The 27,811-nt window shown below is 43.4% G+C and overlaps 1 protein-coding gene across 2 annotated transcripts in view; it reads left to right on the forward strand.

Annotated features, from left to right (window-relative positions):
• Positions 1 to 1,171: 1,171 nt before the first annotated feature.
• Positions 1,172 to 27,811, forward strand: part of Fancm (FA complementation group M) — a 55,742-nt gene continuing 29,102 nt past the window's right edge. Inside the window, exons 1-13 of one of the 2 annotated variants that reach the window (XM_052738608.1) lie at positions 1,172 to 1,789; positions 2,494 to 2,666; positions 7,070 to 7,147; positions 11,413 to 11,571; positions 14,152 to 14,283; positions 16,001 to 16,133; positions 17,402 to 17,527; positions 18,834 to 18,920; positions 19,761 to 19,945; positions 21,478 to 21,684; positions 23,333 to 23,537; positions 25,930 to 26,081; positions 26,919 to 27,074. In XM_052738608.1, the coding sequence (XP_052594568.1) occupies positions 1,312 to 1,789; positions 2,494 to 2,666; positions 7,070 to 7,147; positions 11,413 to 11,571; positions 14,152 to 14,283; positions 16,001 to 16,133; positions 17,402 to 17,527; positions 18,834 to 18,920; positions 19,761 to 19,945; positions 21,478 to 21,684; positions 23,333 to 23,537; positions 25,930 to 26,081; positions 26,919 to 27,074 (2,271 nt within the window). In that variant the 5' untranslated portion in view covers positions 1,172 to 1,311. The other variant, XM_052738609.1, reaches the window with a different exon arrangement.

Consider the following 27,811-nt stretch of genomic DNA (forward strand, 5'->3'; position numbering starts at 1 on the left):
ACCGTTTAAAGAACTGCATTCGGGTTTCCGTCTCATTTTATCTAGTTCTACCCTAATCTCATCCGAATTGGCTTAGACCTTGCCCATCAAAAGTTTATTTACACAAAACTAAATGCAGACCGCCCCCAAATCAAGCGACAGATGTTTGTGTACAAATTTTGAAACTTGAATAGAACACCGTGATGAAGGGTGGCGTACAGCAAGGGCTATAGGATGTGTTTGTACTTGGCTTCAGTAACGGATGGAACGGGTTTGCACCGGATTTGTACTTGGTAACCCAAGTCTGAAGTAGAAAGCTATGGCTAACAACTGCGCAGGGACGCTTACTGCGCTAAGCCTGTAATTATTATGTAATAGTGCAGATACACAGCACATGCCTGTAATACTTGAGAGCCCATATAGACCCTTGCAAGCTGAGGCAAGACATTGGCCAGTTCAAGGCCATTTTGGTCTACATGATGAGTTCCGGGCCAGAATGGGCCTCAGAGCAAGATTCTGTGTGAAGCAAAAGCATACGGAAGAAAAAGAAAATGAAATCCCAAGACAAAAAATCTTACTTGTTTGAGTTTTCCAATAAATACAGGGCCAGAGCATATTCACTTTCATTAGACAGGAAAAATATTAAAATAATAGGTTGCCATTTCTGACACAGAAGACTGCACTTTTCTCAGCATAAATGGAGAATATGAATTATTTAACTCTGTCTCACTTTTGCTTTTATTCTCATCTTCAGGTTTAAATAGTCAATAATGTTAAGGTCACAAATTAATGAGTATGTACTTTCTCTGAGACCTCAAAGTTATGTATTCTATAACATTATAAATGGTACTAAGTTAGCGGTGACACCTCGTCATTGGAAGCAAAGTAATAACTAGATCCTATTTACTTAAGTACTTTTAGCTTGGAAACGCTAAAGCCAAGGATGACCTTGAGCTCCTGATCCTCCAGCCTCCATCCACTTTGGGCAAGTGCCACCACGCCTGGTGGTAGATTGCATTTAAGCGCTCGCCGGGAAGGAGGGGTTAAAAAAAAAAAACAAAAACAAAAACTAAAACAAAAAAACAACAACTTGCAAAGACACCCCCCCCGCCGCGCACAATACGCATGCGTTCCAGCAGGTTTCCGGAACGGCAGCCAATCATATTCCCCCTGCAAACGAGGCGGCGGCTTTTTCAACCCGGCGGGCTGCGGCCAGTCCCGCCCCCGGGTTCCACCGTGTCGCCGGCCGGAGACTGATGGGCGTCCGAACCGCGGCGGTTGCGCTGCCAGGCGGGCGGGGGTCTCAGCGGAGCCCCGTCGCGGGTGGGCACCATGAGCGGACGGCAGAGAACGCTCTTCCAGACGTGGGGCCCGAGCCTCGTGCGAGGCGCCGGCGGAGCTCCGGGCTGCAGCCAGGCGCGCTCGCCCGCGGTGGCGGAGGCGCTGCGGGAAGAGGACGACGACGAGGTGCTGCTGGTGGCGGCGTACGAGGCCGAGCGGCAGCTGGATCCCGAGGACGGCGGCTTCTGCACGGCTGCGGGCGCCCTGTGGATTTACCCCACCAACTGCCCGGTGCGCGACTACCAGCTGCACATCTCCCGGACCGCGCTGTTCTGCAACACCCTGGTGTGCCTGCCCACCGGGCTGGGCAAGACCTTTATTGCTGCCGTGGTCATGTATAATTTCTACCGCTGGTTCCCTTCCGGCAAGGTAGTCTTCATGGCACCCACGAAACCCCTGGTGACACAGCAGATGGAGGCCTGCTTCCACGTCATGGGTATCCCGCAGTCTCACATGGCTGAAATGACAGGTATCTGAGAACACCTCGGCTCCCGGGGACAGCCTGGCTCTTGTGGTAATGACTATCCAGGCGGAAAAACTCCCCAATGCGACTGTGTTCATCTTACATTCTTTGCCATAGGAGCACCGTCTGTCGGTAGCAAAGCCAAGTCTGATGCATTGACTTGCTTTGGTTACTTTCAGAGATAACTTGTAAATTGCCAGTGTCTTGAAACAATTGTGTGGGTGTGCTGAACGTATTTCTTGGCATCCTATCTAAGAAGGATTTACCCTTTGAAGAATTTGCTTCTCCTGAGAGCTTATGTTCTTCTGTAGGAATTATCTAGAGACATTGTAATTGCAGTGTTAGGTAAGAGCCTGCTTCAACCCGTGGTTTGCATCAGAGCTCCAAAATGCAACGATACAACGGATTCTCCAGTTGTTCTCCCCTTAAGTAGAGTACCAGAGCATGGATGTATTCAGAAACCAGGGCAGACCATTTATTTATAGTCTACCGATGATGGTCTGAAGTTTCTGAATGTTCACTGTCTTAGTGTGTGTCTATTCTGTTTTGTTGTGAGACAGGCTCTTGCTGTATAGCCCTGCCTGACCTGGAACTCTGTGTAGAACAGGCTAGCCTTGAGTTTACAGTTGTCCCTCCACCTCTGCCTTTGGAGTGATGGGATTACGGAGGACTGCCACCACACCCTGCTCCACTGTCACTTTGATTCACAGGTTCAACTCAAGCTGTCAACAGGAAGGAGATCTGGTGCCGCAAGAGGGTCCTCTTTCTTACACCTCAGGTCATGGTGAATGACCTGACTAGAGGAGTTTGTCCTGCTGCCCAGATAAAGTGTCTTGTGGTTGATGAAGCTCATAAGGCTCTCGGGAACTATGCTTACTGCCAGGTAATCATTTTTTTTTTTTTTTTTTTTTTTGTTGAATGCTGTTTTGTAGAGGAGGCATATATTGTTCAGGAGCATTTGGGGAAATAGGTCTAAATGATGGAAAACATCACTAGTGTGATTCACGCTCACTGTGTGTCAGAACACATGGTGGTGGGAAATCACACCCCCTTGTCCATTCAGATCTGTGTCTGCTGCTCTTTCCTTTTTTTTCTTTTTTGAGACAGGGTTTCTCTGTGAAACAGTCCTGGCTGTCCTGGAACTCACTTTGTAGACCAGGCTGGCCTCGAACTCAGAGATCAGACTGCCTCTGCCTCCCAAGTGCTGGGATTACAGGCGTGCGCCACCACCAACCGGCTTCTTTTTTCTTTTTTTGAGACAGGATCTCACTGTGTAGCTTTGCTGGCCTGGAACTCACTCGGTAGAGCAGGCTGGCCTCCAGTTCACAGAGCTTTGCCTGCCTCTGCTGAGACTAACACTATATGCCACCACACCCAGCGTTCTGTTGCCCCCCTAACTTTAGCAAGGACATTAATGTCAGATGTGGCTCGTGTTAATTGGCTTCCTTCCCAATAAGGACGTTCCACTTGAAGAATTGGCTTCTCCTCATATCTTCTGCTCTTCCATAGGAATTATCTAAAGACAGTATATTTGCATTCTTACCCAAGAGCCTGCTTTGACCCTTGGGCCTCACCAGAGCTCACGAAACATTCCAATGGATTGTCAAATTAAGGAGAGTACCTGGCATGAAAGCATTCTTAAAGTGGGCAAGGCTGTTTATTCATAGTCTATAGACAAGCCTGGTCTTCGTTTAGGCAACAATTTAAAGTAGGACATAGGTGGAACTTGGGAAGTAGTCATCCAAACTTTGAAGGGGATATATAGTGCCCTTGTTTGGCATTTGGGTAGGATGGCAAACAACCGTCAGTGTTGTAAGGAGTAAGTGACATGGTATATGCAGCAGCGTACCTAACCACACCTTCCGTTGAGTGCTCTGCAGAGCACTCACCGCCGTTGGGTTTGGTCACAGACGTCATTCATCTCTTTACACCAAATGGAAAGGAGCCCCTCTCTCCCTCTTCTGTTGAGATGTTGTTGACTGTTCTGTTCTACCTCAGTATTGGTCATAAAGGAAGGCATTTATTATCTTTTTAAGATTTGGTTGTTTTTTTTTTTTTTTTTTTTACTTCTAGTTGTGTATATATATATATATATATGCATGAGTGGGTGGGCCTGTGCAACTGGGAGTGAAGGTGCCTTCAGAGTCCAGAGTAGATTGTCGAAGACCCTGGAGCTAGAGTTCCAGGCAGCCATCATGGGTATTGGGACAGAACTCAAGCTTTCTGCAAGAGCAGTGTGCACCCTTAACGGTCGGGCTGTCTCCAGCCCAAGTAGCCTTGTATGTGTCCAGTTTGGAGGTATCGTTTGCTGTTGTTGTTGTTGTTGAGGCAGGGTCTCCCTGTGAATCCAGGTTGGCCTCTGACTTGAAATATTCCCGAGTCAGCCACTAGAGTGCTGGGATGGTTTGTGTGCCATCATAGCTGGTGACTGTAGAGATGTACAATATCCATTGTGCAGGAGGTAGTGAGGAGGAGAGGGCTCAGTGGAGTTTTGAAATCTGACGTGAATAGATCCGATGTCGTGTAGGAAACAGTAAGTAGTTGAAGGTGGTGGTCTTACCGAAGGTGATGTAGTAGGTTGAGGACAGAAAGCAGGAGTAGAAGTAGAGGAAGGAAGGAAAGGCAAAGCCCTGGGCTTCGCTGCCAGTTTAGGATTTGTAGTTTCCTTGGAGATGAGAAGTATTGTTATTGTATTACTTGGTATTATCCTAGGAAGAATGATCTTTCTTACCGTTATCACTTTAGCTAGATCTAGGAAATATATTTATTTCAGCCTTTTGTTACCTTTCCAGATTAATACAGCTTGTGATGAAATCTACGTTTGAGGAAGATATTTAATTATTGTTTCTTTTTGTTTATTTGTTTTGGTTTTTTAGCCAGAACTGGCTTTGAACTCACTCTGTAGCCAAAGATGACCTGGAAGTCCTGACCCTCCTCCCTCCTTTCCCCAGAGCTGGATTACATCACTTACCAGTCCACCCATCTTGAGAGATAGTTTAAACTTATTCCAGCTATGTGGAAATTCATTTTGTAGAGTTAGCTAGCTTCTATTTAACTCATTTTATTTTCAGAAGGTGTCTAGGCATTACATGGTTTTTGTTTTTGTTTTTTTTTTGAAGCAGAGTTGAGATTTAATACAGATACTTTAAGATAGCTTTCAGTACAAGGATTAAGAGGAGGCATCCAGAAGAAAGACACACTTGAGAGTGTGGATATATGCTTCTCTAAGAAGATTCAGGGAAAGTGAGACCTACCCAAGTATGGGTCCAGGCTCCTCGGGGAGAACCACACAATCTGTTTTTCAAAAACTGTAAGTCTTGTGCTTTTAGTGAATACAGTTGAACATGTATTGACTTAACTAATAACAAAACAGCCCTGAGTCACTCGAGATATGGGTGACAACAGGCGCACAAGCTACATGAAACATACAGCTCGCCGAGTCACAGAATACAGTACCATTAATTACCTCATGGTGTAGCACGGGATGAAACCCACTGTGTAGCCCAGACTGGCCTTAAACTCTTGCCGGTCCCCCTGCCTCAGCCTCCCAAGTGCTGGTATGATAGCCATTAGCAAGACCCCGGCTCTCTTCTCCTGTGTAACGGTGTGGTGGATGGACTTGTGCTGGGGGTGTGTAGTACAGGTTACTTGACCCAAGGCTTCTTCATGGTCTGAGAGAACTCTGAATCCTGGTTCTCATGCAGCAATTTCTTTTTCACTTGAAGTACTGGGGATGGAGCTCCGGGCCTCAGCGTGCTGAACAGGCTGCCTACTGCTGAACTTCATCCCCACCCCCAATAACTTTGATTTACATTTTGTTGTTGTTATCTGCTTATTAGAGACAAGGCCTTGCTATGTGGTCCAGACTGGCCTTGAACTTGCTGTACTCAGTTTCCTGAGAGCTGAGGTTGCAGGCTCCCACCACATTCTTCCGAGAAAGGTTGCAGGCTCCCACCACCTTCATCCGAGAAAGGGTGTTTTTTAGAGCACCAGCCCAAAGAGCGGCCTCTTCCTTGCTGTAGCCACGCCTTTGCTTTTCATCCTTCGGTACCTCAGGATATCCCTTCTAGCACCCCGCTGGTTAGTTCTTGTCAACTCGACACAAAGTAGAGTCACCTGGAAAGAGGGACCCTCAACTGAGGAATTGCCTCCATCCGACGGGCCTGTGGACATGTCTGTGGGTCATTTTCCTGATTAGTGATGACTGGGAGTGCGGGGGAGGCAGCCCCCTGAGAGTGCTGCCACCTCTGGCAGGTGGTTCTCCGTTGTATGAGAAAGCAGGCCTCACAAGCTGGTAAGCAGCGTTCCTCCATGGTCTCGGCTTCAGTTCCTGCCCTGACCCCCCTCATTTCATCCCATAATGCAATGGGCTCCCATCATTTCAACCATCAACTGTAGCTTGTAAGATGAGGTAAACTCTTTCCCCCAATATTCATTTAGTCAGTATCTCATCCCAGCCACAAAAAGCAGACTAGAATAACCACTGAGACAAAATTGGTTATTGAGGATATTTTATCTTTTTTTTTCTTTTTTTTTGGTTTTTTGAGACAGGGTTTCTCTGTGTAGCTTTGCGCCTTTCCTGGAACTCACTTGGTAGCCCAGGCTGGCCTCAAACTCACAGAGATCCGCCTGGCTCTGCCTCCCGAGTGCTGGGATTAAAGGCGTGCGCCACCACCGCCCGGCGAGGATATTTTATCTTTCGTAAAAGCTTTTGTTTCTGTCATGATGGGGGGTGAACCTAGGCCTTCCTTGTGCATGCTCGGCGAGCACTTTTCCTCTAAGTTACATCCTCAGGCCTTTTATCAGTCCTTTTATCCCTCCATTTTCTGGACCTCAACCTATAACCCAGGCTGGCCTAGAACTCACTGTGTAGCCCAGACTAATCTTGATCTTTGGCAAGTCTCCTATCTCAGCCTCCTGAGTGCTGTGATTATCGCTGTGCCCCGCCATGTCCAGCTTTATTAGTTCTTAATCAGAATATTTCTACGGAAGTCTGCCTTGGGTATAATGTTATGCCTTTATATGTGACATCTAGCATCTTTAAACATATATGTTAAATAATATGTTTTGAGCACTAGTCAAGATTCAGTGTATTATTAAACCTAAATCGTGTTTATGGGGTGAAATGATTAGTGTTAGTTCCATGCACCAGAATATGTGTATCAGTGGAGGAATAACCATAATAGACCAGACGTAATGCCTGAACCGTTGTTTAAGGGTTTAACCGAACCGTTGTTATTTTCCCACTGAGTAGATGATATTAAAATACTTTTTTTTTTTTTAAAGGTTGTAAGGGAACTGGTCAAATACACAAATCACTTTCGAATCTTGGCTCTTAGTGCCACGCCAGGTAGTGATATCAAGGTAAGTACCATGAGTTTCTATTATTATTACATGTAAGAAAATGCAGATTTTTAAGTGGGGCCAGATCAGTCTGGCCCCCATTTTAGTGTTTACCTGGTTTGACATAAGGACTGAAGAAGTTTCTTTGTATTAATACCATCTGCCCCTTCCCCTTCTTTTATTTCATCCTTGGTGAGATAGGTTCTGGTCATGTTGCCAGGAAAGCCTTCAACTTCTTTGGTTTTTTTTGTTTTGTTTTGTTTTAAGATTTATTTATTTATGTATATAGTGTTCTGCCTGCATGGATGCGTGCAGGCCAGAAGAGGGCACCAGATCTCATTACAGATGGTTGTGAGCCACCATGTGGTTGCTGGGAATTGGACTCCGGACCTCTGGAAGAACAGCCAGTGCTCTTAACCACTGAGCCATCTCTCCAGCCTGGCCTTCGACTTCTTGCTCAAGGGATCATTCTGCCTCAGCCTCCAACTCAGTTACAACTGCAGGCTTGAGCCCCAGCTGTGACAGGTGGCCTGGACCTCGAACCCAGAACCATAAGCATGCTTTGTTAGTGCCCAGCTGTGTTCCTAACCTCTTTTTAGTATTTGTTGAGGCATGGTCTTGCTAAGTAAGTAGCCCAAGCAGACCCTATCCTTGTTTTATCCTGCTGAGTATTGTAGACTTTGCCTGGCTAGAGTTTTTTTTTTTAAGTTTCATTTTCCAATTTTCTTGGCATTGAGATAATGTGTAGAAATTGAAATGACTTTCACCTTGCTTCCTCTGATGTTAGCATTGATTATAACTATAAATTTAAACCATAATATTAAAATTGACAAACTAGGCCGGGCAGTGGTGGCGCACGCCTTTAATCCCAGCACTCTGGAGGCAGAGGCAGGTGGATCTCTGTGAGTTCGAGGCCAGCCTGGGCTACATGACAGTTCCAGGACAGCCAGGGCTGTTACAAAGAGAAACACTGTCTCAAAAAGCCCTCCCCCCACCCCCACCCCCCAAAAAGACAAACTAGTAAGTCCTCTGCAGATCTTAGTTTTTCCAGTGGGCCTCCACCCCTCCCTACATGCTCTGGTTGTGCTAGGATCCCACACTGCAGTTAGGCACAGCATCTCTACTCCCTTCCAGCCTGTGATAATTACTTAGCCTTGTTTCCCATGACCTCTACGCTTCTGAAGAGTAGGCACCCGCTATTTTTTTTTGTAAACTATCACTCAGTTTGAGTCTGTCTGGTGCTTTTTATGATAAAGTAATATTATTTGACTTTTGCAAGAGTGTTCTAGAAATGACGTGGAACCTTTCTCAGCATAGGCTAGCAGGGAACGCATGCTGTGGATTGGTCTTCTGGTGCTGCTGACCTTGAGTTGGTTAAAGTGATAGGTTCTAGTCCTCTGCATTGTAAACTTACTACTTGTCTCATCTTGTGGAGAAGAGTCGCTGAAAGTATGCAGACATCCTATTTCAGCACCTAATTACAGTTCTAGCTGCAGCAGTTACCACTTTAGCATTTACGTGTTCATCATTTTTTATTTCCGTTCCCAAATTTCTTTTACTTTTTAAAAATTTTTTGAAATGGAGCCTTATATAGTCCAGGATGGCCTTGAACTCTTGATCCTCCTGCCTCTACTTCCTGAGTGCTGCGACTATAGACATGCATCACCAGGCCCATTTTTATGCTGTGCTAGGGATGAACCCACGTCACCATGCATGCTGCTAGGGCAAGCAGTCTCCCACTGCAATGTATCCCTAGTCTGAGTTTGCATTTGCTGTGTGACTTCTGCAATAAAGACCCACGTTCTTTCAAAATCCTATTTGCTTATTCATTTCTTTATGTCTGTGTGCACTAAGGTGTATTTATCATAGTGTTTCTGTGGATTATTACTAAATGAGGCATTATTGTCAGCTGTCCCAGCTTTGCCCATTGGGAACATTTTTAAATGGCTCCTGTGTCTGTTAGTCATGTATCACCACACCACACCATCTGTTGCTTTTAAAGAAAATTTTTTTTTTTTTTTGCTTCATAAAATATTTATGTTCCTTTAATGTTTTTTCTATTCTGATCATGGAATCGACCATTTCTCCAAGGATCTCTGGGCAACAGTAAAAATGCACTTTGTCCCACTTGGTGCGGGTAATTGAACCCGGGCTTTATGCTGTGCATACAGTTTGCCCCGCTTGAGCAGTACCCTAGTCCCCAAATCAGATTCTGACTGAGTTCTACTGCATGACATCCTGGCTTTTAGTGCTGTGGTCTTTATCTGCTGGTGCTTTCTAACATTGTTTTACCTCTCCCAAGCTGCAAGGCTCTTTTTTTTGTCTCTACATAATCTTCTTGATTATTCTTTAAGAATTCCATACTTCATACTTTATGATAGGTAGAAATTTCTCTCATCTCTTCTTTTCCTCTTTATTCTTTTTGAAACGTGATTAATTTTTCTGTCAGGTATTAAATCACTGCTTAAATATCTCCTTAAAAAAGATCTATTTTAATTAAATTATCAAAAGTCAGCTTTCTTTATGTTATTTTTCTTTTTATTACGTGTGTGTGTGTGTGTGTGTGTTTGCGTGTGAGCGCACACATGTGCATATGTGTGTATTCCTGCTCATGCTAAAACACGGCCCAGAGGAGGATGGCAGTCATCTGGCTCTACTATTCTCTTCCTATTCCTTTGAAACAGGGCCTGCCACTAAACCAGCTAGGCTAGTGGCTCTCCAGCCCTGTCTGGTCGCCCTACCTCTGCACCACCGTACTGGGTTGTAATAATGCACATATAGTCACACCCAGCTCTTTCCTCTTCTATATGGTGCTGGGGTCCAAATGGAGGTCCTCATGCTTTTGTATGGAGCGCTTTACCCACAGTACCATCTCTCCAGCTTCAAATTCATCACAATCTGCCCTTTAAGAAAAACCTTTCTCTAGCCGGGTGGTGGTGGCACACGCCTTTAATCCCAGCACTCGGGAGGCAGAGGCAGGCGGATCTCTGTGAGTTCGAGGCCAGCCTGGTCTCCAAAGCGAGTTCCAGGAAAGGCGCAAAGCTACACAGAGAAACCCTGTCTCGAAAAACCAAAAAAAAAAAAACTTTCTCTCCCTACTAAACTGTAAAATACATGCATGCAGTGGTAAGGCCTATTTTAGTTTATCACTAGTTGAATGCCTGGCCTGTGGAATTTACTCAGATATTTGTTGGTTGTATGGTAGTTCACAGTTGTGATCCCAGCACTATCAGGGCTGTCGCAGGAATAGTCCCTCTAATTTGAGGCCACCCTGGGTTATATGGTGAGATCTGGGCCAATCTGAGAGTGTCTCAAAAAAGAAAGAAAGAGAGAGAGGCGGGATGGGGTGAGGGGAGAAAGAAAGAAGGGAAGGAAGGAAGGAAGGAAGGAAGGAAGGAAGGAAGGAAGGAAGGAAGGAAGACCCTGACTCAAATAAATAAAGAACAATAAGTGAAAGCCTTCATTTTAGGAGGTGGTTGTAAATGTAGTGCTTAGATCCATGGACCTCACACAGTAAGTAGACTGGGTGTGTCGGCACTATGCTAGGTCTTGGGTATACAAGGGTGATGCAGGTGTAATTCTTGTTTGTTTGATTTGGTTTTTCGGAGATGTAATTCTTGTTTTGCAAATTTACTTTATTACTTTATATGTATGAATGTTTTGCCTCCATCATTTATACCTATGTATCTTGTGCATACCTGGTGCCCACGGAGGCCAGAAGATGGTGTTGGACCTGCTGGAACTGTAGTTAGTAGATAGTTGTGAGCTGCCATGCTGCTGGTGCTGGGAACTGAACCTGGATCCTTTGGAAGAGCTGACAGTACTCTTAACCACTGAGCCATCTCTCCAGACCCTGAACTGCGGTTCTTGCCCCAGAGTACTTTTTGAGTTAAACTAAGTCAGAATTCCTTTCATCTTGTCTCATGTTTATGAGCTAGAGTGTCACTCTGTAGCGCAAGTCCTGGTTGAAAGTGCAAAGCCCAGGCAGGCCTTAGCCTTAGACTCTGCCAAGCAGGCAGTTGCATCCTACAGGACTGGGCTTGTTTGCTCCCTTTTTAAACTATTGACCAGAGTGTCAGCGCGTAGTGTCTTTTGATGCATTAGTTCTTAGTCCCACTGTAAGCTTTGAGTGAAGTTTACCTCAGAAAGGTATTACATCATGTATGTGTTCTTCTATCATCGTGTCATTATGTTTTGGATGCAGGGTCTCGTGAGCTCAGGCTCGCTTCAGATTCATAGTTCAGCATGCTGTCTAACTTAGACCCGTACTTCTGCGATTCTCGTAGGCTGTGCAACAGGTCGTTACCAACCTACTGATTGGGAAGATAGAGCTTCGGTCTGAAGATTCTCCGGATATTTTGCCTTATTCTCATGAAAGACAAGTTGAGAAGCTTGTTGTCCCCCTTGGGGAGGAACTTGGAGCCATCCAAAAGGCATACATCCAGGTAAGCCATTTTTATCAGTGTGGGGTTCTGGTAAATGAACCGGGGACGGAATTATTTCAGTTAGAATATAGTAGAGTGTATATGCGGTATTTCATTTCGTATAGTTGTGAAGTTGAAGAACATCTCTGAAATTGAAACTTGGGGTCAGTCAACCCTATTTTTATGTGCACTAAACCATTTTCTATTTACAAAATGGGCTATTTGTAAAACAGATGAATAGCCCTAAGCCTGATTTTAGGTAACTGGTTATAGGTCAGAACTTCTAGGATCTGACATCAACCCCCCCACCCCCACCCCCCCCCCCCTTTTTTTTTTTTTTTTTTTTGCTATATTTAAGCACAGTACAATTCTGGAAAAAGGTTTTCAGTTAACAATGCAGTCCCATGAGTACAACATTCTTAAGGCATGTTTGCTTTGAAGTTCTTTACAAAGTTCATATGGCTCTATCTCTGAGAGGGGTTCTTGTTGACTTAGAAGCAAGTCTGGCATCGATTTTCAACCTATGGGTTGGGACCCCTTTGGGGTTTGCATGTAAGATATTTACATTCTGATACATAACAGTAGCAAAATTACAGTAACAAGGTAGCAACGAAATAATTTTATGGTTGCAAGGTCACCAACATGAGGAGCTGTATTAAAGGGTCACAGCATAAGGAAGGTTGAGAACCACTGGTCTAGGAGAATGACTGAGGTAAACATAATCCCTGTGGGAGTCAGGATTTGGCCTGGCCCTAAGATAACATACAAGTCCCTTAGGCTGTTGTAAAGTACAAATGACATCTCTCCCAAGGATGACTTTTATGGACTAGAAGTAATGTTCAAGGTTTTAGGGGGAAAGGGCCTGCGGAAAATAAACACGAATTCTGGGAGATACAGGCTTATTAGACAGCAAAGGATCACCAGATTGTAAACTACATTTCCCCCCAGCTTTCCCGAAGGACAGCCAAATATCTTCTCCCTTTGGGGGGTGGGAGAGAGAGAGAGAGAGACAGAGAGAAAGAGAGAGAGACAGAGACAGAGAGACTGAGAGGATGTATGTATGTACTCCTAAATGTATAAATACATCCTGCTCAATCTGTATCGTGTTTCTTATGGGTGTATGTTTTCAAAGCTGACTATTTGGTATTAGATAACCAGTTGGTGTGCCCTTCCCCGGGAAGATTATTCCTATTGCTCTCAGCATTCCGTTGTTGCCTGTAGTCCTTTGTCTAGGATGAGACCTTGTGAGCTGAATACATATCTATTGGTTTTTTGAGACAGGGTTTCTCTGTGTAGCCTTGGCTGTCCTGGAACTTACTCTGTAGACCAGGCTGGCCTTGAACTCAGAGATCTGCCTGCCTCTGTTAGGACTAACGGTGCTGGGACTAAAGGCGAGTACCACTATGCCTAGCTTGATTGTATATTTTTTGAGTGAACCTTTGAACTTCGGTATGAAATGCACACATGCATAGATGTATGTAAGCAGCATTGCCCACAAACTGAGTTTTCACAAAGTGAACTTACCCATCATTCAGCCAGAAGTTCTTTTTGTTTTTGAGACGAGGTCTCTTTATGTAGCCCTGGCTATCCTAGAACTTGCTATGTAGACCAGGCTGGTTTCGAACTCAAAGAGAGCTGCCTGTTTCTGCCTCTGGGTGCTGGCAGTTTCTTTATAATATTCTTACAATACGATTCTCAAACGGAAGTGATTTTTCCTCAGCAGATGCTGTCTGGCAATATCTTGACACTTTGTTGTTTAACTGGGAGCTGGGGCACGGAGGAGAAAAGGTGTAGAATACTGCTCCTAGTGTATAGAGACCAGAACATGACTGACATCCTGCAGTGGACACATTAGCCCTCTCACAACAAGGAATTCTCTGGCCCAGTCACCATGTACCAGTGTTGCAGCTTTTGAGAGACTGCCAGAGTTTGACTTTTGAGGCAGTTCTGTCTGTCCTTTAGTCTCACAGGAGAGAACTGTGTGTTTTCAAACCGACATCCCATGGATTAAAAATGGTTTCCATTTTTTTTCCCCACTTAGCCCGCTGAGAGATGGGGTGAAATTTCCCTTTCCTCACCTTTGGGCTTGCCCTGATTTAGAAATAAGCTAGTAGGCCAGGCGTGGTCACACATAGCTTTACTCCCAGCACTTAGGCAAAGGCAAGCGGATCTCTGTGAGTTCAAGGCCAACTTAGTCTGTATATTTGGTGCCAGCCAGGGCTGTGCAGTGAGACTCTTGTTTAAGAGGGAGAGAGAAGAGAAGAAGGAAAAGAAAGAAATGGGTTGGGGATGTTGTTCAGTGGTAGAGCACTTGCCTGCCTGCCTTGTGCAAGACTGAGTTCAACCCCCAGTGCTGAAGAGGAAATGAAAAGAAGTAAATATGCTGTTAAATTATAGTTGAATAAAATTGAATATGTACTTCTGCTAACTCTTAGGTGGATGGTGTCTAGATATAAATGCCAATGCTTTATAATTTTGATATCTTGTGTTAGTTTAAAAATTAATTTCATGGTATATTTTATTAAATAACAAACTTTTAATATATGGCAAAGTCATTGTATTTGAAAGTAAGCTTGCAGTAAATTTCTTTTAAATTTGCAGATTTTGGAAACATTTGCAAGTTCTTTGATTCAGAGAAATGTTTTGATGAAAAGAGACATCCCCAATCTAACAAAATACCAGATAATTCTGGCAAGAGATCAATTTAGGAAGAACCCATCCCCAAATATTGTGGTATGTATTTTAAATAAATTTTGGTGACTGATTAAATCTTTACTGAGCGCTTAGGGGCTGGAGAGATGGCTCAGCCCCCTCTAGAAAGCTTCTTTAAAAAGAAAGAAAGAAAGAAAGAGAAAATTACATTTAATTATTTGCTTGTATATTTATCTATTGATTGATCGATTGATTGATTTGTGTGTGTATGTCGGCCTGCATACGTATGTGGGCATGTCTATGCCATGACGTGGGGCGGTCAGCGGACAACTTGTGAGAGTAAATTCTCTTCCACCGTGAAGGTTTAGGGATTGAACTCAGGGCATTAGTCTTGATGGCAAGTGCCTTTACCTGCTGGGCCATCATGCTGGCCCACATGCTTCTTGTTTAATTTTACTAGAAAAATAGTGGATGGATAAGAAAATTTCTATCAGACTATGTCTGAAGTCAGAAGAGATGTTCACCATACAAACAGGTTCTGAGTCCTTTGAAATGAGAATAAATCCGCATCCAGAAGGCCAGAGGCAGCTGAAAGAGGACAGAAACTAATGTGGCCGAGACAGGGATTGGAGGCCATTACTGTAAATGTGACTACATGGGACTGCTTTGCAGTGTTATGGCAAGAAACTCTCGGGGAAAGGTGGATTTAAGTTGGATGTGGTAACTGATGGCCATAATTTCATCATTGGGGAGGTGGAGGCAGGAAGATTGCTGGGTTGCTCAGAGTTCTAAGACAGCCTAGGCTACAGGTGGGGAGCCCTGCTGAAACAAGTCGATGAGTGGAAGGGAGAAAGGAAAGAAGGGTGGGAGACAGGAAGGAGGAAAAAATGTCTTTATCACATACAGGACGGTAAGTCTCGGTGAGCTTTTACAGCTCCTACAGGTGTCCCTCTTCATCTCTGGGAAGTGAGCAGAGCAGTACCTGTCTAAGATGAAGGGAGTTTGCACAGGAATAGACGTAGAGCACTGCCTAATACCCAGTGTTACCCTTAGGAGATGTTTACGTGGAGTTCCGCACTGGCACTGGCGTCTACGTTGATTGAATATCTGTCCCTTCTGGGTGGCACATATTACAATCCCAGCACTTGATAGACAGAGGCAGGAGGATTGCCTTGAGTTTGAAGCCAGACTGGGCCAAGAGCCTGTGATACACTCAAAACACACACACACACACACACACACACACACACACACACACACACACACACACACACACGAGAGAGAGAGAGAGAGAGAGAGAGAGAGAGAGAGAGGGAGGGAGGGAGGGAGGGAGGGAGGGAGGGAGGGAGGGAGGGAGGGAGGGGGAGAGAGAGAGAGAAAGATTAACAAAACAAAATATTTGTCCTTCATGAGGCTAAGTCTATTCAGTTGTTTTGTTTCAGTCATACCTTTTACATATATTTGCCTCAGTGCTTGACCTATGATAGATAATTATTGATGGCTTTGAAAGAACACGTGAACCTATATATTGCAAATAATTTACCTATGAAGAAAAATGATAAAGACTGGTTTCCTGTTGGGTTTCTTTTTCTTAGGAGACAGGCTTTATATGGAAACTACATGATGCTTCCGTAGCCCCACCCTGTAACATAACACTCAGTAGAACCATTAACTCATAACCAGTGGAAAGGGTTGGTTATTCTGGTCATTTGAACTATATTGTGTTACAGTAGCAATTGTCATGGAGGGTGTGTCTTCATTTTCTTCTCTGGTTAAATTTGACATGTGTTTCTTCCAGGGAATTCAACAAGGCATAATTGAGGGTGAGTTTGCCATCTGTATTAGTTTATATCATGGATTTGAGTTATTGCAGCAAATGGGAATGCGATCGTTATATTTCTTCCTTTCTGGAATCATGGATGGAACTAAAGGTAAGTTGTATGACATTGTTTTAAAGAAACAATGAAATGTGTTATTCTGGTTCAAGGCATTGAGCAGTTTGAATCAGCTTAAACTTAGTTAACTTTTTTTTTTCCGTTGAAAATAAATTTCTTTCATGCAATATATTCTGTTCACTGTTTGCTCTCCTTCATCTTTTCCCAGATCCTCCCCATTGGTCCAACTCCCTCATTCTTTCTCTCTCTTTAGAAAACAAACAGAAAAAAACCCAAAAATTAAATTAAAAAAAAAAAAAGAAGAAGCATGAGAAACACATATACGCACAAAAACAAAACCCATAAACACATAAAATCAGAAGCTATAAGCAAGCAAAAGATCAATAAGGCAAAAAATACCCAGGCAATACAGTTTGAGACAAAAATCTCCAAAAGTACCTTTGAGGTTTTTTTTTTTGTGATGGTCATCTATCGGTGGGCATGGGGCCTTGCAAGCATAGTTTGTATAACCAGTGAGACGAGTTGGAGAAAATTAATTTTTCCTTTGCAAGCTGTTGTCAGTTGGATATAGCCGCTAGGCCAGGGATGGGAGCTTGTGACCACTTACCCCTCTTAGCACTGTATGAGTTCCTGTGTGTCGGTCAGTCCTGTTGTGTCCGAAGGCCTTGTTTCCTTGGTAGCCTCCATCCTCTCTGGCTCTTACACTCTTTCTCTGCCTCTTCTTCTGAATAGCTGCCCGATCACTCAGTGAAGGAGTTTGATGAGGATATCTCATTTAGGACTGACTATTCCAAGGTCCTTCCTTTTCCTCGTATTGCACAGGTGTGGGTCTGTGTTAGTTCCCATCTGCTGCAAGGGGAAGCTTCTCTGATGAACGTTGAGCAGTGTTCTGACTTATGGGTATACCAGAGTGTTCTTAGAAGTCATTACTATGTAACTTGAGCTAACTTTAAATACTTTGTGTTTAAAAGCAATGGACTAATATAATGAAGTTCATGTTTCATTGTTTTTGATAGCTTGCTAGAAAATCGTGTATCATAAATGTGGGACTAGCCCAGGCAGTGGTGGCGCACACCTTTAATTCCAGAATTTAGGAAGCAGAGGCAGGTGGATCTCTTGAGTTTGAGGCCAGCCAGGGCTACACAGAGAAACCCTGTCTCAAACAAACAACAAACAGAAATGTTGAACGAGAACAAATGGTCGATAATTTTGCCTTCATAGTTAAAACTTCATTTCTTTGTAATAAGCAGTAAATGTCGACAGCTCCTCCCCTGTTTATGTGAAACCCTGTCTTACTTTTGAAGGAATGGCACGGGTAAAGACTGAGCTCGGCCGGAATGAGGACTTCATGAAGCTCTACAGTCACCTGGATGGTGTGTTTGCTCAAGTGCGAGATCCTTCAGCCAGCGGCGCTTCGGCCCTGCAGAAAGGTGTGATACTTCACTGGGAAGTGTGTGTTTATTTTAACTGAGGACAGTGATAGCTGCTTGGGAGGCCAAGGTAGGGGCATGTCAGCCCAAGATTTTAGGCCAGTCTAGGCGTCGTAACAAGAGCCCTTCAGAAAAAATAAATGCTATTTATGGTTTTTCTTGATTAGGATTAATGTTGAAATGTCTCTCTGTCTACGTACACATCCGTCTACTTTCTTCTACTTGTATAGAAACAGGCCTGTTAAATGTATGTTGTTCAGTAAGTTAGGGTATTAAGATTGATGAGTACAAATTTGTATAAGGCTAATAAACGTTAAATAAAAAATATCAGTGGTAGTTACTGCTTGTGAAAATCCTCAGAACTACTTAACATTGAAATATGGTTTAACTAAAAATATTTTTCCCTTTTACTTTTCTGAGTCCATTTGAACTCTCTCTCAGGATGATATTTTCACAAAAATTAAAGTTTTTGTTTACACTTATACACTATCGAGAGGGTACTTGCATTTGACAGGTAAAAAGTAAGTTTTTTTTTGTGTGTGTTTTGAGCCTCTTTTGAGACAGGGTCTCACGTAGCTGAGGCTAGCCTTGAGCACTTTCTGTAACTGAGGCTGGCCTTGAAGACCTAATTCTCCTTCTTCTACCTTGCAAGTGCTGAGATTACAACAGTGTACCACCACACGTGAATGAAAATTTCAATTTTTGTTTTGTTTTTTTGAGACAGGGTTTCTCTGTAGCCCTGGCTGTCCTAGAACCTGCTCTGTAGACCAGACTGGCCTTGAACTCACAGAGATCCACCTGCCTCTGCCTCCCTAGCGCTGGGATTAAAAGCCTGGATCAAAAATTTTAAGTTTTAATGTGCTTTTTTTTTTCTTTGTTTTCGATTTTATTACTTTTAAGTGTGTGTGTGTGTGTGTGTGTGTGTGTGTGTGTGTGTGTGTGTGTGTGATTGTATCACAGACAGGCTCTTGCTATATGGCCTCAAGCTGGTCTGGAACGCAGAGGTGTAGGATCCTCTGGAGCTGCAGTTACAGGTAGTTATGAGTCACCTGCTGTGCATGTTGGGAACCAAACTCAGGTCTGCAAGAGCAGTTTGCTCTTACCTCCTGAGCCACCTCTCCAGCCCTAATTTGTATTTTCAAAAAGATGTCACTCCACAGTAAGGTAATTACTGTGGGCTGAGCATGCACCTTTAATCCCAATACGCCAGAGACAAAGGCAGGCAGATCTCTATGAGTTCAAGACCATAATAGATATGGGAAAATATAGAAAAAAAAAGTTTGTTTTTTTTTTCTCCCCTTTTTAGGAAATAAAGAGAAAAAATTTTTCTATAGTCATCCGAAGTTAAAGAAACTGGAAGAAGTTATAATTGAACACTTCAGGTCATGGAATGGTGAGTAACAGTTAGTTTCAAGGCCAAGTAGTTACTGAAAAAAACCCTAAAATTCAAGGGAGAAAGTGAATTCTAATTACTCTGGTTAAAGATATTTAGAATTTCTGAGAAAGTTTGGATGGTTAGGAGCAGAAGAAATGATGAGATTTGAAAACTAAGGTTTTACATGGAAAGTTCAGTTTGGGGGCAATGCAGGGGAAACAGAGAATCAAGCAGCTTAAGTCGTTTAGTAACCGCAGTGGTTCTGGGTCACGGGGAGACACCAGGAGAGCAAGTGGCCGTCAGTCAGAAAGCGTTGCCCTCTCCAGCTCCACCCACCCCTCCCGAGCACTGCGACACCGAGGCGGTGTCAGAGTGAACACAGGCTGTGGCGTGCAGTCATGGTTGAAGCTGAAGGACCAGCAGGTTTGGAGCTTCCCTGGCCTGATTAGACGGGGCCGGTAGTGAAGGTGGGGAGGTGGATACAGTCCGGTGGAGCTCTACAATGCTTCTGTCTGCAGAGTCTGCAAAGGGAGGTGACAGGGATGTGCTCGAATTGATGGACTAGTCAGGTATTGATCCAGGAATGAGTTGATTTCTTGACCATTATTTTATGATAGCCAGTGAGAAACAGGGAGTTCAAAAAGTCTTAAATACTTTTTGAAACGGTTACTCCTGAGTATGTCGTTTCAGGCTTGTGCTTGCTAGGAGTTCCTCTCCAAATGCTGTTTTTGCTTTTTTGGGGGGATGTAATCCTGGGCATTGAACACAAGGCTGTGTACATTCTAGGCAATCTACTACTGAAGTGTTTTCTTAGCCTTAAATACCTTTTAAAAACATACAGTATTTCCTGTTCCACAGCTAAAAACACCACTGAAAAGAAAAGCCATGAGACCAGAGTTATGGTCTTCTCCTCGTTCCGAGATAGTGTGGAAGAAATTGCAGAAATGCTTTTACAGCATCAGCCAGTGATTAGAGTGATGACATTTGTTGGCCATGCTTCGGGGAAGAACACAAAAGGTTTTACCCAGAAGGAACAACTAGAGGTAACTAATTACTACTTTTGTAGGTAATGAAATAAAAATAGAATGGGTTAGCTGTGTTATAACCCATCTTCTAATTGGTTACTTAAAGGTAATTCTATAAGCAGTTCATGGTGGTGCATGTCTTTAATCCCAACATTCAGGAGGCAAAGACAGGCATTCTCTGAGTTCAGGGCTAGCCTGGTTTACTCCAGGTCAGCCAGAGCTACATAGCCCGATTATCTCAAAACCAAACAAAACAAAAACCAAAAAAAAAAAAAACCTAGCAACAACAAAAAAGATAATTTTACAAATTAATATGGAAGTAAAGATAAGCATGTTTTGAAAGATCAGATAATGTGTTTTATGTAGTTTTGAAACATTTATTTATTCAATCATTTAATTATTTTTGGTGTTTGAGACAGGAGTTCATACAGCTGAGGCTGGCCTGGAACTGCTGATGCTCCTGTCTCTACCTCCCAAGTGCTAGGATCTCACATGTATCCGTTACCTCGGCGAATGTTGAATGAGTTTGTTCTTACAGCTCTGGCGTATGGCCCATGTGACCCTTGGGGTGGGAGAATTCAAGGAGTAATGAAGCATTTTAATTTTTACAAAGATTTTTATTTTTAAGTATAGGGGGGCTGGTGAGGAGTTTGTGTATATGATCAAAATAGAGGCCCAAAGTGGGTGTCGGGTCTTTGGAGTTATAGGTGGCTGTGAGCCAGCATGACGTCGGTGCTGGGAACCGAACCTGGTTTTCTGCAAGAGCAGCAGGTGCTTTGAATCGCTGAAGGGTTTCTCCAGCCTTTACTTTAAACTCTTTGTTACATTTAGTTATTTTGTGTGTGTGTGTGTGTGTGTGTGTGTGTGTATAGGGGTGTGGTGCATGTATGTCACAGCATGTGTGTAGAAGTCGGAAGACAAGTTGAGGATGTCAGTTCTCTCCATCTGCCATCCCAGAGATCACACTCAGGCTACGAGGCTTGCTGGCAAGTGTCCTTACGTGCTGAGCCGTCTTTCAGGCCTGAGCCCATTCTTTCTGATTTGCTTATTTATTTAGAGACAGGGTCTTGCTTTGTAGCCCTAGCTGGCCTGCAATTCATAGACCATCAGCCTCCTGAGTACGGGGATTAAAGGTGAGCGCCACCATACAGGGCTAAACATTCTTAGTTTAGATACACCTAACCATACATTTAGTTCTAAGATATAGGATATAATAGGAGTAATGGCTTCAGGCTTTTTATCTGCCCTCGGCTTTCAATGATGCTAAAAGTAAAACCTGGGCTTGCTCGTAGATGGAGAAACATAAAGCTATTTACAGATTTGACTTGGTAATTATAATTGACAATAGTAATTATTATACAAAGGAAGTAGCACTGTTCTTTCCATTTTATCAGTACTGTTTTGACTGACTTTGTCATTTTATGACACCCTCCCCGCTTCTCGGCATCCTTAATGCTTTAAAATCTGATTTTACCTTTTCACGATGAGTCAGAGAGTGCAAAGTCTGCAGTTGTGTGGTGTGTGACAATTCTGTGCTGTTTGTGTTTGAGGTGGTGAGGCAGTTCCGGGATGGCGGCTATAACACGCTGGTTTCCACCTGTGTCGGCGAAGAAGGTTTGGATATAGGGGAAGTCGATCTTATAATATGCTTTGATGCCCAGAAGAGCCCAGTTCGCCTCATACAGCGCATGGGCAGAACTGGCCGCCGACGGCAAGGCAGGATTGTTGTCATCCTCGCAGAGGGCCGGGAAGAGCGGGTGAGTGGGTTGTGCAAGCTTGATTGACGTTGACTTTTGAGAAACAATCCAAAGACAACTGCCCGTCTTTTAGCATTAAAAGTCCAAGCACTCTAGGTAAATGTGGCTTGTTTTCCCCCATTTTTATTTGATTCTTAATGTTTTTGTATGATTATAAATTTTGAACAAAATTCACTTTCCTAAGTTTTACTCATTCGAAGAAATGCATTTTGGTTCTTCAGCATAAGTCATAGACACCTTCATTTCAGCAACTAATATGTATTTCTTCTTTTTACTGTTTCCCTACACTTTTTTTATATATTTTTTATTTTTTTACTTTATTTTATTTTTTTTGAGACAGGGTTTCTCTATATAGCAGCTCTGGCTGTCCTGGAACTCTATTTGTAGACCAGGCTGGTCTCGAACTCACAGAGCTCCACCTGCCTCTGCCTCCCAAGTGCTGGGACTAAAGGTGTGCACCACCACTGCCCCAGGTTCATTTTTAATTCCCTATAGCCAAGGTTGACCTAGAACTTGTGATCTTCCTGCTTACACCTCTTGAGCACCGTGATTCCGTGTGTGCACCAGGGCTGCCACAGTTGATACAGTACCTACTTCCTGTACGCCAGGCCAACACTAACAACTGAGCTGTTCATGCAGCCTCTCCTTCTTCTTCCTAGACATCCAGGTACTTAGATGGTTTTCTCGGAACTATATAAAACAGTAGTTTTTGCACTGTACATAATGAGCTAACAACACGTAGCAAAACTTTCTAAATATGATATTACACTTTATTACAGTAAAATATCTGCTAATTTTATAACATATCAGGACGAATTTAGCGAGCAAATACAGTTTCACATTACGGCTTCTCTCATCATCTGTGCTAGTTTTTAGAAATTGATTTAAAATGTTTTATTTACCCTTCAACCTGAGAAATGAATTCCATTCAGTAGGGCTGCTCATGTCATTATAATGTGTGTGATACCCATAAAATGATCCTAATAAATGTAACGTTCGTATGTCAAGTCAAAATGGAGCCACATTCTGATTTTATTACCTAGCCAAGCCACTTACCATCATTCTTTAGATGGGTGTTTTCTCTGTGAAGTAGAGCAGTGGCTCATATGTAATGAGCCCTTTTTTTGTGCTGTGCGGTATTTCAAGTGTGCTAGATTAGCTTATGATCTACTCCGGTCCACGCCTGTGAGCAGAGTGGAGCTTCTGCTGTTGGAGACAGTAAAGAAAGTGGAAATGCAGACAGATGACCAAGCTGGAATAAAGGTGTCACTGCCTGTCCCATAAATCCTCTCCCTTGCACCAAGAAGAGCCGTATACTTAGGTCCAAATGTCAGCCATATCAAAAGCAGTAAGCCAATAAAAATAAATACCTACATGAAATCCTCACATACATGTGTGTATATTTCCTTTTTGCAAACAGCTGCTAAGCTTATGTAATAATGGATTTTAAAATGATTTTTCTCAAGTATCTAATAGTTTTTTGATCTGTTTTCACACTCAAGACCAGAGGAATTCTATTCTCTATTTACTTAAGTGAATCAAAGTTTAATTTTATGTTTAAAGTAATCACAAACATATTAATTTCTTATTATAGCTAAATGATTATTATAAAAACAATGAAAATTTATATTTTGTATTTGTTTTTCAGACATATAATCAGAGCCAGTCCATCAAAAAAAATATTTATAAAGCTATTTCAGGTAACAGACAATTGCTTCATCTTTACCAAGGAAGTCCACGAATGGTCCCTGATAAAATCAATCCCGAATTACACAAGATGTCCCTCACACCGGGTGTCTATGAACCAGAGAAGTCCCGGAATGTGCATCGGAAGTCGGTTTCCTCGAGGAGTGGTAAGTAAAACTTTACACTTGACACATTCCTCCTCCTCCTCCTCTGTTCTCGGTGTGCCCTGTTTTGGTTTACACTCTAGAGCTTTCTAAGTCAGGAGTTCATGGGGCACGGGCTCCAGCAGCTCAGGCTCCTTTCCGTTACTCCTCACAAAGGGCTTCTCTGGATGACCAGGCTGGTGCCTCAGTTGAACCCAGGTGCCCTCCCTGGCTTTGCTTCTGTCCTGGTCCTTTTCCTGCATCCTGTCCTTCCGGGAAGCCGTCTTGAGTTTCCGCGCTTACCGCGCTCGCTGCACGGAAACTCTTGGCAGGAATCTTGCCCCTACATGCTTGTTTACAGCCGTGCCAGCAGCATGCTGAGTGTATTGTAGACGCTCCCAGTTTTGTCATGGCAACAGTTACGAGGCATTCCTTTGTGAACAGTCCCTGATCCCTTACTATCTGCAGTATCATTCCTGTAGGTCCACATATGTGTGGCCAAAGAAATAACTGTCTTCTAGAAGGCTTAGCATGCATCAGCGCCACCGTGCTTCCCTACTGCTTTGTCATTTTGGAGAATTCCTGGAAGATATTGACTCTACCTGAAAGGAACGGAGCATTCCCTTGTTTCGAGACAGGGTTTCTCTGTGTAGCTTTGGCTGTCCTGGAACTTGCTCTGTAGACCATGCTGGCATTGATCTCAGAGATCCGCTTGCCTCTGCCTCCCGAGTGCTGGGATTAAAGGCATATTCTCATCTTGATAAGGTATTTCTTCTTTGAAAATCTCAGTGCATGTTTTAAGATGTTTTGCATATTCTCTTAGAAAAGATAAGGAATTGTTGCTGTGACCAGGGGAAGACACTGGTGGAGTAGCGTCACAAACCTTGTAGGGAAACTCAAATGACCTTACCAAGCCAGAGAGGTTCTCTCCACAGAGTTTACAAAGAAACCAGCTGCAGAATAAGCAAGCATTAAGTTAGACTGACGTGTGTAATTACACAGTCTACGGCACACAAAGCAGAAGGGAGTTCTCCCTGTGTGTCCACCCAGGCAGGTACAGCCCTTCCATGCACAGTCCCAGGATTAGTGGTCACTTGCCTTCCTATAGGAGGACACCACCATTGCCACCAATGGCGACACAGCCTTTCATCAGCCATCTGGTAATTCACAGCCATTTGTACTAATGTACTACATTTAGATGCCCGCCTCGACTACATGGCGAGTTCTAGGTCACTTTTGAGACTGTCTCAAAAATCAAAGCAAAACAAAATTGATATAATATTTGCTGGTGTCCACTTTCCTGCTCCCCACTCCATTCTGATTTTTCTAGTGTCTGTGATTCAAATTATGTGACTGTGTTCTACAGTTTCTCATAAATCATCATACACGTGCAGTAGAATATAATTCATCAAGGTGTAGAGGCCTGGAGTTCTTTTAAGTAACTGAAACATTGGAATTCCTTCCTATGTAAAAACATGGAGAGAGCGCATGGTGAGATGGCCCAGTGGTAAAGAGCACTGGCTGCTCTCTCTACCAGGGGACCTGGTTTCTAATCTAATCACCTACATGGTGACTCACAACGGTCTGTAATTCCCTGTCCCAGGGGATCTGATGCCCCCTTCTGGCCTCCTCAGGAACTGCACACACATGTGGTGCACGACATAAATGTAGGCAAAAACAGCTATACACGTAACATTAAAAGAAAGAAAAAATATCTTTAAAAATTACAATAAGTCATAGAGCCCCTAAGATCATTTAGCTCAAGGTCTTAGTTTTACAGATGGGCAAACATTTTCAGAAAACTCACTTTTTTTTTTTTTTATAATTTCCTCCACAGTATTGAGGAAGTGCAGACCAAAGTCTCTGAGTCCCTGGTTTAGTGACCTGTGAATTTTTTCCTGCCCGAGTTGGGCCGGAGTTCTGCTTCACACTCTGTGTCCCCCTTGCCTTTGTCTCCCCCATCTGACCCCTACTTCAGACTTAAGCCTAAAACCCTTTCGGTCCTCAGTGCTCTTCTCCCTTCCCGAAGCTTCAGCGAAGCGTTTTACCACCTCTGTGCTGGCGCTGGTTTTCATATGTAAGTCACTCTCACTCTGTTTCACAACAGAGTTCACATACGAGTGTCCAAAGGAAGCCAGGGTCGGGCTCTTTTAGACCTAACTCTGTTCCACTGTGACGCCATTGTTAGGTTAGCTCCTAGATGAAGACGACAGGCGAAGAGCAGCTTTGGCAACGGTAGAATGGAGAAGCTGTGCACGGTGGTTTTATGTGACCCCTTCTAGTTTTCAGAAATGGAATCTTGGCTTGGCAGAAGCAGAAGTTAACTTTTAGGTAGAGTTCAGGTGGCACTGCGTATTTTGGGTTTGTCTTGCGGATTCCCGTAAACCTCTTTTTCAACCATTGTTTCGACTTCCAGGGGTGAAAGCTAGTCATTCAAATAAAGATGGGCTCCTGTCAGAAGAGGAACTGAACCTATGGACCAGACTCTACAGGTTAGGAGACAGTGACCCGGTGAAAGGAGTGGCGTTCCCTCAGTCTCGCTTCCTGTCTTTACAGGAGGACCGAGCGGTGAGTCAGCTGTGTGCGGGGCTTACGCAGTGGGTTTGTGTCATTGGAATGTCAGGTCACGACTTCAGACCGTTAAGAACTACTGTTTCGTTTGCTTTCACGTGACTGCTTTTTATGTAGGTTGTACTTTGATTGCCTGTGACTTGGTTACCATCATCCTGCAGTACAGTACAGTGCGTGACTCTTTCCCTCTTGTGTCTTAGGATCCTCCATATTTTACTAGCGTAGATCATACTGTCCCGTGTGCCTTAGGGCAACCTGGCTTTATTTGTTTGTCTACTTATTTGAAATTTTAGTCAAGACTTTCAGTTGGATGCTATTGCTTCCCTGAACAGACGTGGTGAGCTTAGTTACAATGGAGAGGACTGACCCAGGTTGCATGAGCTGGAAGATGCTCAGGGATGATTTCCTAATCTGGCTACAACATGTTTTAACCACTAGCATGGAGAATGGCGAATAGCGGGAGGCATGCAGAGTCTCGATCAGCTTAGCAGGGACAGTATGGACGCCACCTCATATTATGGGATCTATATATAGCAAAGTAGTGACTTCAAAACCAAACATATTTTCTCAAATATTTGCTCTTAGCATGTTTTATAGAAACTGGAATGTGGTAAATCATAACTTAAAAGGACAGTTCATTTTAAATGTATTTAAAAGAGCAACTTATATTTTATAAAATTATCTTCCTTTTTTCCCTTGAGAATTTTAGTTGAAAGTGCATATGTGAATTTAAATGATTTATGTAAAGCTTGTTATTTGCAACTAAGCATGCTTTTAAAATTGTCTTGTGAAATCTCATTTTTTGTTATTATTTTTTTTTTAATCGTAATTAAGACGAAAGAGCCAACTACTGGAATTCGTCAACTCTCACTCTCTGAATGGAGTCTGTGGCAAGATCATCCACTTCCTACACATCAGGTTGACCATTCAGATCGTTGCCACCATTTTATAAGCATTATGGAAATGATAGAAGAAATGAGACGTGAAGAGGTAGAGTTTTCTTAAAGCGTTCTCTCCTTCTCCCCCTCTTTTTTGCTCTCCCCTTCCTGCCTCCTCTGTTCCTCTCTCTCTCTCTCTCTCTCTCTCTCTCTCTCTCTCTCTCTCTCTCTCTCCCCCCTCTCTGTCAGTTTTTGGAGACAAAGTCTTGTTATATAGCTTCAGCTCCAGACTGGCTGCTTCAGTCTTCTGAGTGCTGGGGTTACAGGCCTGTGCAGCCCCTAGGTACAGCCTGTAATACTCCTGGCTGTGTGGCGACGGCTTTCTCTTGCTAATGTGCAGATAAACATTTCTTCATTTCTTCTTCTTCCTCCTCTTCCTGCTTGTTTTTTGTCTGTTTTGTGTGTGTGTGTGTGAGAGAGAGAGACAGACAGACAGACAGACAGGGTCTCATGTACTCCAGCTGCTTTGACTTCCCTATGTAGCCAAGGATGACCTAAAACTTCTAAAGCTCCTGCCCCTGCCTCCCTAGGGCTGGGATTACAGGGTTCCTGGGCTTCTTGTGTGCTAGGTAAGTGCTCTTCCAACTGAGCTACAGTCCCCGTCCTTAACCTTCATTATGAATGTGAAGTCATTGTTATAAGAAACAATAATATTTATTATATTTAATTATAGATAGAATATTTTCTGTATAGCATCTTTCATCGCAATAAAGAACTAATTTTCTGCCTTAAAAGAAGTAGATCTCATTAAGTACAAGAAGAACATCTCTAAATACCATGTCACAATAT

Source organism: Peromyscus californicus, unplaced genomic scaffold (genome assembly GCF_007827085.1).
Source record: "Peromyscus californicus insignis strain IS unplaced genomic scaffold, ASM782708v3 Scaffold_15__1_contigs__length_86483966, whole genome shotgun sequence".
In the NCBI taxonomy this organism is placed as follows: domain Eukaryota; kingdom Metazoa; phylum Chordata; class Mammalia; order Rodentia; family Cricetidae; genus Peromyscus; species Peromyscus californicus.